General features: G+C 44.4%; 1 protein-coding gene across 1 annotated transcript in view; it reads right to left on the bottom strand.

The window, feature by feature from the left end:
* The window catches only part of lamb2 (laminin, beta 2 (laminin S)), a 34,810-nt gene that overhangs the window by 1,419 nt on the left and 17,540 nt on the right, over positions 1-15,851 (bottom strand). The window contains exons 13-35 of the mRNA XM_071927560.2: positions 14,441-14,520; positions 13,614-13,749; positions 13,325-13,483; positions 12,621-12,748; positions 12,401-12,533; positions 12,078-12,270; positions 11,640-11,783; positions 10,790-11,021; positions 9,947-10,110; positions 8,756-8,791; positions 6,207-6,431; positions 5,897-6,114; positions 5,686-5,782; positions 5,303-5,484; positions 4,715-4,905; positions 4,069-4,253; positions 2,988-3,229; positions 2,610-2,813; positions 1,638-1,782; positions 1,263-1,470; positions 1,020-1,161; positions 536-712; positions 275-434 (exon numbers count right to left, since the gene is read on the bottom strand). Of these exons, the coding sequence (XP_071783661.1) occupies positions 275-434; positions 536-712; positions 1,020-1,161; positions 1,263-1,470; positions 1,638-1,782; positions 2,610-2,813; positions 2,988-3,229; positions 4,069-4,253; positions 4,715-4,905; positions 5,303-5,484; positions 5,686-5,782; positions 5,897-6,114; positions 6,207-6,431; positions 8,756-8,791; positions 9,947-10,110; positions 10,790-11,021; positions 11,640-11,783; positions 12,078-12,270; positions 12,401-12,533; positions 12,621-12,748; positions 13,325-13,483; positions 13,614-13,749; positions 14,441-14,520 (3,781 nt within the window). The remainder of the gene's footprint in view (positions 1-274; positions 435-535; positions 713-1,019; positions 1,162-1,262; positions 1,471-1,637; positions 1,783-2,609; positions 2,814-2,987; positions 3,230-4,068; positions 4,254-4,714; positions 4,906-5,302; positions 5,485-5,685; positions 5,783-5,896; positions 6,115-6,206; positions 6,432-8,755; positions 8,792-9,946; positions 10,111-10,789; positions 11,022-11,639; positions 11,784-12,077; positions 12,271-12,400; positions 12,534-12,620; positions 12,749-13,324; positions 13,484-13,613; positions 13,750-14,440; positions 14,521-15,851) is intronic.

Raw genomic sequence — 15,851 nt, 5'->3', positions numbered from 1 at the left:
GAGTTGATCCTCAGCCACTATCTTTTCTTTCGTATATGTTTGTTCATTTGAATGCGGATCTAAGCGCTTATACAGTGAAATTTTCATTTACTATAAATATGTACTTATTACAGATCCAGAACCCTTGCAAATTATATGTAGATGTAACAACTGTTTAGACTTCAGGCTCTTTCTTTCCTCTTTCAAACACATGCGCACATGTAAGTTCTCTCTCTCTTTCTCTTCCTCTCTTTCTCATACACACACACACACACACACACACACACACACACACCTGCTAGTCTCTGCAGCTTGTTCTGGGCGTCTCTAAGTAGCTCCTTAGCTTCGTCTCGGAGGCTCTCAGCCCTTTTCTTGGCGTCCTGCACAGCCTTGGCCTTGGTGTCGACCCGCTGCTGCACCTCGTGGTATTTATCTGTCAGCTGGCCGTCCAGGATCTGAATGTCAAGACAGGACAAAGGTTTATCAATAATAGTTGCACAGGTTTTTAGCGAGGTAAAGTGTGTGCACACACACACATTTAGGTGTACACACACACCTGCTTGGCCTCGTTGGCCTTGTCTCGTGCCATGGTGGCTGTCTCTTCTGCCCGGGCCGCAGCCATGCTGTTGTTGGCACGTTTGGTCTTCAGGGCGTCGATCTCCCGTCCCAGAGTGCCCAGGCGGTCCATGGCATCGTTCAGGTCCTTCTCACTGTTGGACGTCTCCGATTCGATCTGAGGACAGCACGCACATCAGCAAACTGAATTCTCAACTTTCTCAACTAGATGCCATCTTGAAATTTCTGTAATTTTAGTCCTACGATTACGTGTAAGAACCCGTTCTGTATGTAAATTTGAATGCAGGTTCCATTTTTCAACATTAATATAGAGGATATCATTGTGACAGTTACATTAATGTAATATGATGCTGTTATAATGAAGTTATTGCAGCTAATAGGCTAGTGCCAAAAAGTCTTTAATGGGGCATTAAGTCATCTAATGAGGCACACAATACAAATGAGATCCTCCTTGGGTTGGTTACCTGTGCCAGTCGAGCCTCAGTCTCCCCAATGTCGGCTCTGGCTCGTGCTATGGCCTTCTCCGCTGAATCCTGGGCCGTCTTAGCATCCACCAGGGCCTGTTTCACCGTCTCTGCTGTGCTCTTCACCCCCTCAGCACGGTGCCTAGGGAATAACACAGTGTTACAGACAGCGGGAGATTTGAGGATGGATGGAGGAGGGTTTTAAAGACAACACAGTAAAAACCAAACAGAGAGAGAGACTACCTGGCTCTCTTGGCGTCCAGCAGCAGCTGCTCTGCCTTGCGGACGTCGTCCTGCGTCTGCTCCAGGATGGCGTCCACGTTGGAGAGGCTGCGAACGCGGTCCTTGATTTCGTCAGCCAGGTGTCTGATCTGCTGCGGCGAGGCAGGGATGGAGAGCTCCAGCACGCGGTTAGCCACCGCCTCGATGCTGTCTGGGTCCGCGCCCTCCTCTGAGGAGAGGGACACACAAGGGAAGGGGGGGTTGTATTAAATTAGTAGACACTGCTGCCCTTCTGCCAGACATAACTCATAAACTCTAAAAAACTACGGCATGTCCAGTGCATTATATTGTATAAGCCCAGCAGGTTGTTAGTGGGTGAATCCGCAGGAGACTCACGTGTGAGGAAGTCTCTGATCTGTTTGATGAGGTCTCTCAGGTCGTTGTTGGAGCGCTCCACCTTGTTCTTGGTGGCTGTGGCTTTGTCCAGAGCTGCCTGGGCTTTACCCTTCGCCTCCTCTGCCTTGGTCTTAGCCTCTGCCACCTGAGTGAAAGGCAGGGAGGGTTAGAGAGCAGATAGAAGTGGATACTGTGTTTTAAGGTTAAAAGGCATTTCTAATGGCAGTGTTAGGATTGTTAAAGGAAAAATACCCCTAACCCTTGGATACTCGTTCACTGGTATATATCATCAATCTGTGATGTTCAATGCATTCCAGGAGTTGTTTTGTGATGATGTGTTATAATTGGTGTGCTCACTTCCCTCAACCTGCCTTAGCTACTTCTCCTTTGGTTAGTGATTTCCTACATTTCCCAGAATGTGGCCACACCGCTTCCTCAAAACACAGCATGTCTTGTGTTGCATTGCATTGTGGTCTATTGACACTACTGTCAGTGGAGAAATTGGTCTCTCTGCCTCTTCTACGATGGATTTCTCCCTGTATGATTGTTGAACTTCAGTGTAAAATGGTGAGTCTAGAAAGAAGCCCTTAGTCTTTGATTCTGTGGGACTGACGCTAAAACCTGACATTTACCATTGATGTTTTAGATAGCTGAAAGGTTTTCTGCTTCCAAATTCCACTGTAGCTGCACTGGAAATATCTTGATGTGACATTGTGTTGTCTATGTTTGGCCAGTTAACCGCATGAATGAGATAAATACGCCATCAAACAACAAAATAGGCCCAGAAATGCAAGGTACATCACCAACAGCTGTTGTTTTAACAGTGTTAAAATGTTTTTATCTTTCCGTTAAGAGCAAAACAAAGTAGAAAATCAAACATACATCTCTAGAATTACCCTTGTGATGCTACATATTTGAAATAGCTGAAGTCCAAAAATCTTCTTCTTCTATAGTTCTCGCGTGCCACCGTACCTTGGTGAAGAGTCCCTCCACCTCTCCCATGGCTTTGTTCAGCTCCTTCTCTGCGTGTTTGGCTCTCTCCAGGGCGTTGTCGGCCACCGCTACAGCGCCGTTACAGTTCAGACCCCCACAGTGACGGTTCCCATCATCGTCGCGGCAACCGGCACCCCCACAGGGGCTTTCTCCGCAGGGTGCATCACCAGGGGCCCCGCAAACCTGGTGGGACAGGTGTAAATGTATTTGTATTTGTATTCATATTAACAACACAGAATGCCTCGGTGCATAGGCATCACGAGGCAAAGTCAGGTCATGTCAATCAGGGTGAGGCAGCACTTGAGAAAATCAGTTTCTATACACAATGTCTGTTCTTTCTACAAAATAACATCAAACCTTCTCATTGATCTTCTTCATGTCCAGGCCCTGTGCTCGGGCGTTGAGGTCTCCCAGGGCGCGCTTGTTAGCGGCATTTTTACGGTTGAAGTCGTCCTTCTTGTTGGCAATGAGGCGCTCAGTGCGGCGGCGAGTGTCTGCCGATTGGCTGACTGTGCTGGGCCTGGTGGTTGTCGATTCATTGGCTCGCCGCTCCGCATCACGAGACTTGTTGTAGGAGCTACGGATGCTGTCGTACGCACCTAGGAGCAAATGCCAAAGTAAGTATTCATTACCCCTTTTGGTAACACTTACCAAAAGGTAACTTTTGGTACCACTTACTTTACAATGACCTTATTCCAGTGTATTAACCTGCGTATTAACCTTTGGGAAAGTATTGTAAGTACACAATATTACTGTGTAGGTACTTAATGAAAATCTCTGTAATACATAATGTACTTACAACAGTGTAACACACCATTTAAATGGCTTCATTAAAAAGGTGTTTTTACACCCTTGTCTTATGTGTTAGGAAGATTTTCATCAAGCACCTACACAGTAATATTGTGTACTTACAATACTTTTCCATATGTTAATACACCACTGCAGCCCAATATAAAGTAAAGTGTTACCCCACTTTTCAGTTGAATAAAAGTGATGTTGCTAAGTTTGAGGACAGTTAGGCCTCTTGTTAAGAGCAAGAGGATTAGGAAAGAATGATGGATATAATATGAGACCAAAGGGATTGAAAGAGTAATAGAGTTGAGTTTTAATTATAGAAACATTTCTCAGGGGCAGAGCTGCTCTGGAGGCAGAATTAATCTGATTGGTTGAGTTAAAATTCAGTGGGCGGAGAGAAATGTTTCTATAATTGAAACTCCAATCTGCGAGGAATATGTCTATGGACAGATAGGCAAGAGAAAGAAAATGATTTATGAGGAGGAAGAAGTGAGGTTGAAGTTTAAATGGGGGATGGAGGGAATATAATAGACGTTAATAAACAGTTAAGAGAAAGCAAGGCAGCAGCAGGAATAGGGAGGAAGGTGACAGATTGAATAATAAGGACGGTTGGAAACTACTCTATCCCTCCTCTGTTTCTCACCCAGGAAATTGGAGTTTTTGAGGATGTCCAGATGTCTGTGCAGCTGGTCTGAGGTGAGGTTCAGTTCTTTGGCCTCTCTCTCCAGGGCGCTCAGCTCCTTGCTCGCCTCAGAGTTGCTGTCCTGGACAATGGTCAGGTCTCCCTCCAGACGGTTCAGGGTGTCAGTGGTCTCACCGATCTGCGCCCTATAAGGCAAGACAGGTAGTTGGTGGATGTAAATTGTCATCTCAACACACACTCATAGGGTTCAAAGTGACATGATAGATTTGATTTGTTACCTTAGGTATACTGGAGTCTTCAAATCTTGTTTTTCTTTAAACAAGTGTATATATCTGTGAACGGGGTGAGATAATTTCCCTTGTCTAAAATGCAAATCAGCTTGTTTCAGCAATTTTCTTGAATCAGGTGTCATTTTCTTGATACTAGTGAATTGATCTGCCTCATTCAGCCTTGGTTCAAAATACTGACACTAGAAAATTCCTGAAACAAGTAAAAATGCATTGGGAATGAGTAACTATCTCATCCTATTGGCAGATTTACTCACTTGTTTTAAGGAAATTATTCAACAATACTCTCCTAAATGACTTAAGATGGATATTTTTACCGTGTGAAACGATAAAATGCAATGCAAGCACAATAGCTCTACCTAAGGTCTTCAATAAGCTCCATCAGGGTGGCGACGGCTGCAGCTGTAGCGTTGCGGGCGTTGACAATACCCTGGGCCTGTGCCAGTTTCTCCTCCAGGTCCCTGAAGGCCTTCTCATAGGCCCCAGTAAGCCCAGTGGTCTGGATCTCATGGGCCCGCTCCGCCAGAGCCTTGGTACGCACTGCCAGGTCCTGGTGAGGAGAGAGATCATATTCAGCATAGTAGAGAAACTGAGAACTGTTTTTTCTTTTATTTCAAGACCTTCTGAGGGAGTCAGCATTAGCCAGAAATCCACTACATAAGCTCTAGGTTGATCTGTAGAATTTGCTGCACATGCCGCTCATTAATTCATATATTGACCTGCTGTCTGCCTCTACAGCTCTTTATTGACTAAACTCTGTCATTCCTGATTTAGCATTGGTTGTTTCCTGAGGCTTTGAGTCCGATCGAGCTCCAAACCCTTGAATCCACTTTTTCAATCCTTCACCTTTGAGTTCTGCTGACTGGGAAGAGCTGACCTCTTCTTCTGCTTGAGATCTCACCAAACACAACATGCAGCAGACGAGTTTGCTTCCTACGAAACTGTACCTGGACGATGCGATCCCAGTCGCCGAAGCACTGGTGGCAGGGCTGGCAGTTGGGGAACTGGCCGGAGAAGCCTCTGGCGCACTGGTCGCAGCGGACACCCGACACCCCCTGCTGGCAAACACAGTGGCCAGTCACCCGGTTGCACTGAGAGGTCTCAATGCCACGCCAGTCACAGTCACAGGCTGGAAGGGGAGAGAGGGAGAAAGAGAGAGTGAGAGTTTAACTCATCAATATGGCCTAGAGTAGATTTAAAACAATGGGAAACAACACAGTGTGTGGCCAGTGTTTGTTATTAACTTCTGCATTGTGTCCTTTGGTCTCATTATGTTCGTAACAACTACACTGGGTCCTTAGAGATTCCTTTATGTCTTTATGTTACTAACCTCTGCACTGGGTCCTAGGGTCTCCCCAGAAGTTCTCCTGACAGTCTGTGCAGGTCTTCCCTCCAAAGCCGTCACGACACTGACACTGGCCAGTGAACTGAAAGCGGAAAAAACAGCGGTATGACACATCATCTCTGTCAGTGTCAATCACAACACACACACACATACAGATACACACACAATCACAAGACCCAGTCCAAGCATTCCCTACCTCGTTACATGAGGAGGTGACAGAGTTGTTGGGGTCGCAGCCGCAGGCTTCACAGCCCCCCCCGCTGGCCAGGTTCCAGTGGTTGGGGGCGCAGTGGTCGCAGGTCAGGCCGATGACATTAGGCAGACACTGGCACTGTCCTGTGGCACGCTGGCACACACACTCATCGCGCTCCATACACTGGCTGCGTTCAGTACCCAGGAAGTTACATGTACACTCTGAAGGGGGAATATGGAAAGAAGCACATCATGGAATTATTTCACGGTCAATTAAGAGTCTTATGAGTGTTGTGAGTGAGGGTGCTACTCACTTCTGCAGTTGCGGCGGGAAGCGTCTCCGTAATAGCCGCTCTTGCAGACGCCACAGTTGGAGCCCTCAGTGTTGTAGAGGCATTTCCTGCACTCTCCGGTGCGCCTGTCGCAAGAATCCATGTCCGACATGTCGATGTTGTTATTGCACTGGCACGGCTGGCAGCGCCCGCCCGGCTGGGAGGGGTTGCCGTAATAACCAGGGGCGCATTCCTCACACCGGGCGCCTAAGGTGGGAGGGAAGGGAAGGGAAAATAGGAAAGAGAATAAATGTTAGAGTGAGGAAGAAGTGATGGAGATATGGGTGATGTGAATCGAAGGGAAGTTTTAATAGCTGCATAAGTGCTTTTATTTTGGTTGCCATATTTTGGCCGCTCTACAGGATTCCCCAAGCTGTTTTCAGAGTGGAGGGAAGCAGGAAGCTTGTAGCATGACAGCAGTAGACCAAAGAGTTGACTTGGTTTGGTGTAGTGAAGATCCACCTTAGGTATCATCAGTTACAATAACGGTGTCATCACAGAACTGGATTTTGCCCAGTCCTAGACCTGGACTAAAATGTTTTTTCAGTGGAGAACTCCATTGAAAAAACACATTAGTCTAGCAGATAAATCACTTATCAAAAAAGTGCCAGTTATACAGTATGTTACCAGTATCAGTATTGTTACAGATCCTGTTACAGAGTCAATGGTAACTCAATGGGGTTTGGTTAACCAGCTTTCATTAGTTAAGGGTCTTTGTGATCACATCCTTCCTCAATTGATTATAGACTGCATGTTATTGATTATGTTTATACAATAGATCATAACGTTAGTGTGTACCAGAATACAGTTATTAAGATTCAATGTTTTTGGCATTTTTGTTGCATGATGTCTCATTGTTCCTCAAGATACACCACAGAAACCTGTGTAACCGGTATGGCAACATCATGATTTGTGCCACAATAGTATCATTCACTGTACTGCATATCTAATTTGGCTGTACCATAGCAGTGGTGCCACATACCATACAGCTAAGATAACATTCAGGTAAAGTATTGCAGCCTTTTGCCAGATTAGTGAACCATTCATTTGGTCACAAGGCCCATGTGATGGCTCTTTTTCCTCACTGTTGTCTCTCACTTGTCCCTTTAAGGTGAACTCAGAAGAAGAAATACTTGGCATATTTGAATCCAGCTGACTCCTGCTGGAATGGGAGGATAGAGGGAAAGGAAGAATAGAGGGCTGGTAAGGTGGGAAAGAGAGGATATGAGAAGGTGGGGAGGGGTAGAAAGTCAGAGTATGCTGGCAGAGGAAAAGCTGAGGTAGAGGGAGGGCAGATGAGAGAGAAATAGAAGAAAAGGGGATGCTGGAGGGAGGAAAGACAGGAAAGGAAAGAGAGAAGAGAGAGGGAAAGAGAGAGAGAGAGGACAGAGGGCAGAGGGAAGTGGAAGTAGTATGTGATGGGTAGATGGAAGAGGGAAAGTTATGGTAGAAAGGAAGGGTAGTCAAAAGGGAAAGAGCCTCCCAAGAAGCCGTTAGCTGTTGGATGTTTATCTTCAGAAAAGGAAAGACAGAGGGCACTAACACTCAAAAACCTTCCCCCCTACTCTCTCCACTCTCCCACTTTTCTCTCTCGCCTCTCTCATTTTTGCTATTTCGACAGATATTGATTGCCCCTATTGCACAGGTAGGACAGACAAAACATGATGACATAGTGGATATCCAAAGGGGTCAGTAGCCTTCAGCGTTGCTCCATTGTGCTTCAGCTTAAGTGAAGCACACTGCAGTATGCTGAGCTGGTTGCATCAGAAAAGCAGTCTACAGAGCAGAACAGGCTCTGATAGTAAATGTTAGCCAGGCTGGTAAAAAGTGACTTTTTTTATTTTTATTTAGCTGTATGGCTGTATTGGTATATCAATACAGCTCTATCTCTCTGTGAAAATGAGTGCACACCCAAAATGACTGCTCCCCCCACATCAGTCGTTACAATAAATTATCAATGGTTAAACCTACTCCACACAGGAGAGATAGAAACTGACCCAGATTCAGAAACACCTTCACCCATAACCTTTGTTGGAGTAAATATGGAGGGACAGGATCAGCCAAGTGCTACTACAATCAGCTCAGTAAAGTTAGGATGGGCAGCATGAGAAACCACACTTTTAAAAAAAAAAAACAATTACTGAATGATGAATGATGATTCTGGGTCAGGTCCTTGAATGGGGAGCATTTACACAGACCTGGTTCAAATTGTTTTGGAGATTATTAAACAATCACTTAGAATGTTCAGTTGAGCCTAAATGGGTATTGGGTTAGCACATTTTAGGGAAGTTCATCTGGTCTCATCGTGCCTTTTAAAACACACTCAATCATTCACAGAAAGGCACCGGAAAGGACTTGAAAACATTATTTTTTGAGCCAGGTCTAACACATAGGCAGGGGTGCACTGTGGTTCAGCACCGTCGATGGGTGGGGTGCTGAAGCCATGCATGGGTAGGGCTGGAGGGGGAGGGTGGATGGTGGAGTGGGTAGAGGTGGAGGAGGAGGGGGCGGGCATCACCATTGTTACTCACGCTTAAAAATGGTCGCCCCGGAACGTTTAACAATCCCTGTGCCAGTAATACAGGGGAGGGAGGAAATAACACAGGTTACCATTCACCATCACCCACTTAGAAATGTAATTCTTACTTCATCAGGAATTAGATACTTTTTCTTTTCATACAAGCTAGCAGATTTTTAGATATACAAGCATAGGCAGAGCTGCTCTGGAAGCAGAAATAATCACTTGGTGGAGCCAAAGAACTACAGTTTTTTGGAGAGCAAGTTAGCTATCTGGCAAACTTGAATGGCAAAGAAGGAACTTTGGTAAAAAAATATAAATAAAACGGTCAGGTAGGAAGATAAGCACTATAGGCTAGTATGGCTAGTTTGAACTTGGAAGGTCAGCTATGCTAACTAGCTAACCTAGATAGCTTAGTATTTCCAGTTAGTAGCAAGAGCGCTCGGCTTCACTATATTAACTAACAGTTAGCTCCTCACTTACCCCATGACTTTTCCACTGGGCTTCAGGCTAACATTAGGCTACTTAGCCAGACAAACTGGGTTCTTTTGAGGTTTAACTCAACCAATCAGATTATTTCTGCCTCCAGAGCAGCACTGCCTCTGAGAAATGTTTGTAAGGTGGTCTTTCTAGAACTATTAATACATACAATCTTGAATCTAATTGAGATGAAACATCTTTCTTTTCATTTTCTCTTTTTATACAAAGGGTGTTAGACTTACACATTCAGCTTATCAAAAGACCCACCGTGGTGAATGTGCCTCTTGGCTTGATAGAACACACCAGACACAATTATGCTTTGCAGGTTTGGCTCAGATCTAGTGCTGTGCTAATGCTTTACAACCCACACGCTGCGACAAAGTGCATCATCAAAAGCAGCACTATGCATCTGTTCATTCATGCAACAAATGGCACAGGTTTGTTTTCGCAGGTGTTCACAATGTCACAGTTACAGTAGAAAACTAATCCATTTCTTACTTTACAATGCATTTCGATGTGAAAAATGTGAACTTTCACATACTTCTGAACAGACCTATGACTTCATCAACGTCTCTTACTAAGGATGGTGAGGAAGAGGAGGAGGCAGAGAGGGAGAGACAGACCAGAAGGCAAGGAGGGGTGGGAGAAGAGGACGAAAACAGGAAAATAAAGAAGGAGCGAGAGGACAAACATCATCTTATGGAGACAGTAATTATAACTTTACCTGTGTAACCCTGGTTGCAGTTGCAGACAATCTGTCTGTTACGGTTGTCTTGGTAACAAGATGCAGCAAAATGACGTCCACTGTTGGGCCCGTCTGGGCAGGGGCAGGGACGACACTGGTTACCCGAGCCCAAAACTGGGTTACCATAGTAACCATTGGCACATCTACAGATACAACAAAAGACTTAAGTAGGCTACAACAGCATATTTAAAGGTGGACAGCAATCATTTAATCCCTCAGTTAAATTAAGCAATAATCAAAGAGTGTCTAAAAAATGAATACAAATGTTCAAGAAAACATTTTATTTTTATCTTTCTATATAGCAATATCGTTCCTGTGAACATTAGTCAAACAACATGGTTGCTCACTTAGTGACACATAAGTAGCCATATGAGTGGTGATTTTCGGTTTGCACATTCATATCTAAATTAGATGTTATGCGGTCAAAGGTGTGTGCTTATCAGGTATTTCACAACAACATTCAAAGTGACTCAGCCAATCAGAACTGAGGACCAAAACAATCAGTTTTATAATTTCTGATTTATAACTTGATTGGTGTCCTTGTTTGCAACTCTATTTCCCAACTAGCCTATGCATGGTTGATTTGTGGACGGGTGAAGGGGGATGTTATCTACCTTGTTAACACAAATGATTGAATATGCCCTGTTTACCACAGATTTTGAAAAAAAAAGACTGCCCACCATCTCCCTTGTTCAATATGAATATATAATCCTTTAAAGTCCCATCCTTATCCCCACATCCCAATGTGATATTTTACGTGTAAACTGAACCCCAGGAACATCAAATCCCCTTTATATCCCTTCTGGACAGGCGAGTCCTCACCTGTCACACTTGTCTCCTCCAGTGTTGTCCCTGCAGCTGATGCAGGCCCCAGTCCTCTGGTTGCACTCCTCGGCGTGTCCGTTACACTGGCATGGCCGGCAGCTGGGGAAGCCCCAGTGACCCGCCTGGCACCCATCGCAATGCTGACCGAACGCACCCGGACGGCACTGGCACTGACCGCTCAACTTGTCACAGAGCCGAGTTACAGACCCTTCCAGGCTGCAACCACACGCTGGACAGAGGGAGGAAAGGGATGGAGAAAGAGAGGGGGGAAGTGAAGGGAAGGGGGGAGGAGAGGGAATCAAAGAGAGAGAGAGAAAAGAAAGTGAAAAGAGAGAATAAGAGGACTTTGGGTTAGTATGTACTGTATGTACAGTAGAGGGCGCCAGCAGTACAGCTCATAACTTATCAAAATAACTGCACATAAAGTAGGCTTTACAGTGGATATCTAAATTCAACCGCTCAGACTACTTTCACTTTCATTTGGATAAAATAACCAGCAAAATCAAATTAAAAACCTAAAATTTACTAATTTCTGACAATGTATCCAAATCGGAAGCTTAAAATGTTATTTTTCATTTCAGGACTCAAGGCGCTAAAAACTCAACTAAACAGAGTACAGTAGTATAGTTTCTCATCTATACAATTCTGATAAAGGCTAAGAATGTAAGGACGAGGGTAAGTTGGAACATTAGTTGAAGCATTAGAAAACATTGTACGCAAGCAGGTTAGTGGTGTATAAATATGGAACATTTTGTCATGTCACACAATAGCCTGCCAAAACAGGCTTGGGTCACAAGAAACAATGTGTGTGCAAAAGCTTTAAAACTTTTGTGTCTTTATGTCTCACCTATGCAGCCTGAGGGTCCGAAGCCGTAGGTTCCTGGGGCGCACTGGTCACAGCGTCGACCAATCACACTGGGCCTGCAGCGACACTGACCCCCGCGGACATCACACATCGAGCTGATGGAGCCCTGGGGGTCGCAATTACAAGCTGGGGGAGGACAGAGAAGCAGGGGCATCAATTCACTGAACCCTAAGGTCTGGCAAAGTCTCTGCATTCGGTATCGTTTGGCACCAGAACTGCCAAACCTGCTGATATGGACCAAATTTCTGGGGACAAGTGGAGCAAAGACTGACTGAAAATATATGATTATTTGGTAAATGTGATAAATTATTGGTCCTATAGTCAGGTCACAGACATACACAGGTTAGGGAACTGCATGTTCACCTGAAGTACATATTTTAGTTATGGCTTTCAAAAAACTCAACACTTTTTTGCACTCACGCAGAGCCCCGTCGTTAATGATGGCCGACAAGCTGGTGATCAGCTTGGCGCAGGTGTCACTCATCAGTGGGCGGGTCACGCTCTTGGCGCCCTCGTGGCAGCGGTATCGCTCGTACGTCTGCCTCCTGATGTTGGAGGCGGGATCTCCTGCATTGAACATCTCCAGGGAGGAGTGGCGGGGCAGCAAGGCGATCTGGAGCGACGAATGAGGAAGTATGAAAAGGAGAGGAGAGAGATGTTCACGTGTGGAATGAAAACTACAGTCTATGAGGTCAAGTTAGACATGTGTATAATAGAGGAGTGGAAAAAGATATTCATCTCACAGAGTCCACGAGGATGACGGCGTTGGCAGCTCCGTTGAGGATACTGTTGGCATCCTGATAGCGAGTGAACTCGAAGCGGAGGGTGTAACTCACACCCCTCTCCAGACACACAGGCTGAGGGAGGACCACAAACCTGGAGCACACACAGTCAACAGTTTAGATTTGATGTGTTTGTATGTGTGTGTGTGTGTGTGTATGTGTGTGTGTCTGAGCCACTGACCTGGCCCCGGCAGGCAGGGAGACGGTCAGTCTGTCGTCAGCTGGGATGGTGTTTCCACAGGGGCTGCTGGTAGGGATCGGCCCGGGGCGGATCACTGTTACCCGCACCTCCTCCCAGTCTCTGGGCATCTACACACACATGGGAATGAGTACCATATGGGTAATATGCAGTCAAAAGCATGGGGTCAAGGGAGTATGAAAAGGAGACTGGGGAAATTGTGTTATAGAGGAAAAGAACAAAACAAACCATACTTCAAACAATTGATACATTTGAAATAGCATCAGTGAAACTTATTTATCAGTTAGATTTATAGACTACATGAAGCCTTGAACAAAACTCTATAGCGAAGTCAGCATGACAAAGTAATATATCAAATACAATATAACAATTAGATTATGCAACTTCATATTAATAACTATAAATGCAGGCTGCTAATTCCAAAAGCCTGATCAGCTTTAGTTAGTTTTTCGTCTTTACTGAATAGTCAGTAGAGCTTTGCCACCTATAAGGCTGCTTAGGTGAGAATAAGCCATTCATTATTATGATCTGAGGATTAAAAAAAATCTATTTTGCTGTTCACTGAATTGATTGATAATTTTGAAACAAAAGTACATCTTTTTGTGCCAGCTTTTGGGTCTTTGTAATCTCTCTGTCAAAGAATGATTTAACAAAGAGAAACGTTCACTTTTTGAACAGATACAGACTTGTGACTCATAGCGGATGAGCAGGTCGTATTCCATGGAGTAGGGGATGTTACTGATAAGGAACTCCAGGTTGCCACCCTCGGGTGCCCGGGCGAACCCCATGCCCGTCCAGGTGGCAGGGCGACCCGACTGGTGCTCCCTGGTCTCCACTGTACAGCCCTGAGAAAACACAGACAGACATTTGAATACACCAACATAGTAAAAGCCACAATATCACTCAATACAAATGTGTGCCTATCCCATCTTGGCCCATAGAATTGTGCTGACACTAAAAAGTCGGTGCTCTCACCTGTCCCATCTTAGCCAGCTCAGCCTCGTAGAGGTAGTGGTCCAGAGCCATGAAGAAATACCCAGACTCCACCTGGGTACACTGACGTCCTGTCATGTGACTACGGCAGCGACACTGACCACTCTCCATGGAGCAGCTATGGAGGTAGAATACATATAAATAGTTGTAATGCCAAGGCATTAATCATTAATGCATTACAGTAATATTACTTTTCCGAGTTATGAGTAGTGTGAGGAATTACTGTTTCAATTAGAGCGATACTATTACAGCTACCAATCAAAAAACATAAGTTGTTAATATTGTTATCACCCCATCTAAATCTCAGATTGAAGTAGAATTATCCAAAAACTAAATTCCACCCTCATCCACTGATTTGTTTTGGTCATTATTAGGCGTTATCTTCTCACACTAGAAAACTACTTTCTTTCTGGGTGGAAATATTCCCAGTAATTTGATTTCATCCATAAAAACAGTGACAAGAACAATGGATGTCAAAGCTGTTTGGTTTCACAGGAGAGGGAACTGAGTTACTGTGTGATGTTTGAAGGTAAGAGAGGATGCCATCCTCTTTTTTGGGGGGAATAACAGAAACAATTATATAATAAGTTGCATAAGATATTACTTCTTCCAGGGAGTGATAACTGGAATCCAATAAATCAGAATACACAAACATGCTATTCTGGGGATAGCAATTCATTTCTGTGTGCTGTGTTTATAGGCAAAAGCACCTAAAAGCAAGACGTTCTATGCTGTTGAATCTCATCTGTAAAACATTCAGACTTTATTTATGGCCCGTGAGTCAGGAGCAAAGCTACAGTGTCACTCACTGGTTGTCCAGCGCTCCTCCCACATCGCACTCACAGCCTCTGCAGCCGTTCAGGTCGTGGCTCAGAGCCCAGTGTTCTGGCTACAGACACAGAGAGACAGACAGAGCGCCGGGGGATCCACAGACAGAAAGAGAAAGGGAGAGAGGGACCAAACAGAGAGACAGACGTACAGTTAGCACCAGACAGACATGATGTATCATTCTCCATGTTATTAGACAGGGGAACTTCCACTCTTGTTTGACTGACTTGAGTGTGAGTCATATATTGTATCCAGCTCTCTAATAAAACAACAGTCATACCTCTGGGGCATATCATTACTGACCCAACTGGCACACTTTGTGGGATTTTCTTCTCTTACATAAGGAGCTGACTTGACTGTGCAGTATGCAAGGATGGAAGTAACAAATTACATGTATTATTGCTACTGTAATTGAGCAGTTTTTTTGTGGACTTGCACTTTTTTTGTGTCAAGTCAGCTATTTAAACTGAAATATCGTGCTTTGCTACATTTTAAATCACGTTCATTATAGAGTACAAATTTTGTAGGCTCTCTAATTAGCATTGCATCAGAAACTGACCAATTGTAAACTAGATCTGCATCAAACCAGTTAAAGCATGTGGAGGAAACTGTAAACCGTAAGATTAAATGCTCAAATTTATCCATGATAGCATCTTAAGCCATCAAGCTACAGTGGTTTGTTTTGGTTGTTGTCTAGCTAGTTGCATAGCTAATAGCAAAAATAAACATTGATATAGTAGGCTAATGTTATTACATTAGTACTAGGGATGGACATTTTAAGCTTTTTAAAATCACAAATCAAATGATGAGTTTAATTTACAGAATCTTATTTTTAGAAGGCTCAATGGAGTCTATAAAGTATCACACATTGAAATCAGTCCTCTGCTGTTTGTGCATTGCAGGGGAAAGGTCATATGCAACAATTTATGTTTTTTTAAGTAACTCCAACTTTTACCCTGAGTGCATTTTAAATGAGGTAGACCTACTTTTTACTTTTAAGTCGATTTTTATACCACGGTACACAGTATTGTTTCTAAAATGAGACTTTACAGAGCTTCTCAGAGGACAGGATCCACTTTCGGACCTGGTCCAGACCTGACCATTTTAGGCCTGCTGTAACCCACACCAACCGGACAGGCCTCAAATCCCTGGGCTAAATTTAGACACCAAGTCCAGGCAGGAGCTCACATTCCTGGCTACTATTCCTGGCTTTTAATAGGCTTGGGAGAAGAGGTGACATTATAATAGGAAGTTGGTCACAACATAACACCTTGGGCCACTTGGCAGGGAGGGTGAGAGAGAAATAGGAGAGAGAGAAACAGACTGTGGACTAGAGCAGCAACAGAAACAGAGTGGACGAGAGACAATACTGACTGAAAGATAAGGGGAAGG

Source organism: Centroberyx gerrardi, chromosome 14 (genome assembly GCF_048128805.1).
Source record: "Centroberyx gerrardi isolate f3 chromosome 14, fCenGer3.hap1.cur.20231027, whole genome shotgun sequence".
Taxonomy (NCBI): Eukaryota; Metazoa; Chordata; class Actinopteri; order Beryciformes; family Berycidae; genus Centroberyx; species Centroberyx gerrardi.
This window is presented reverse-complemented; position numbering and strand designations above follow the sequence as displayed.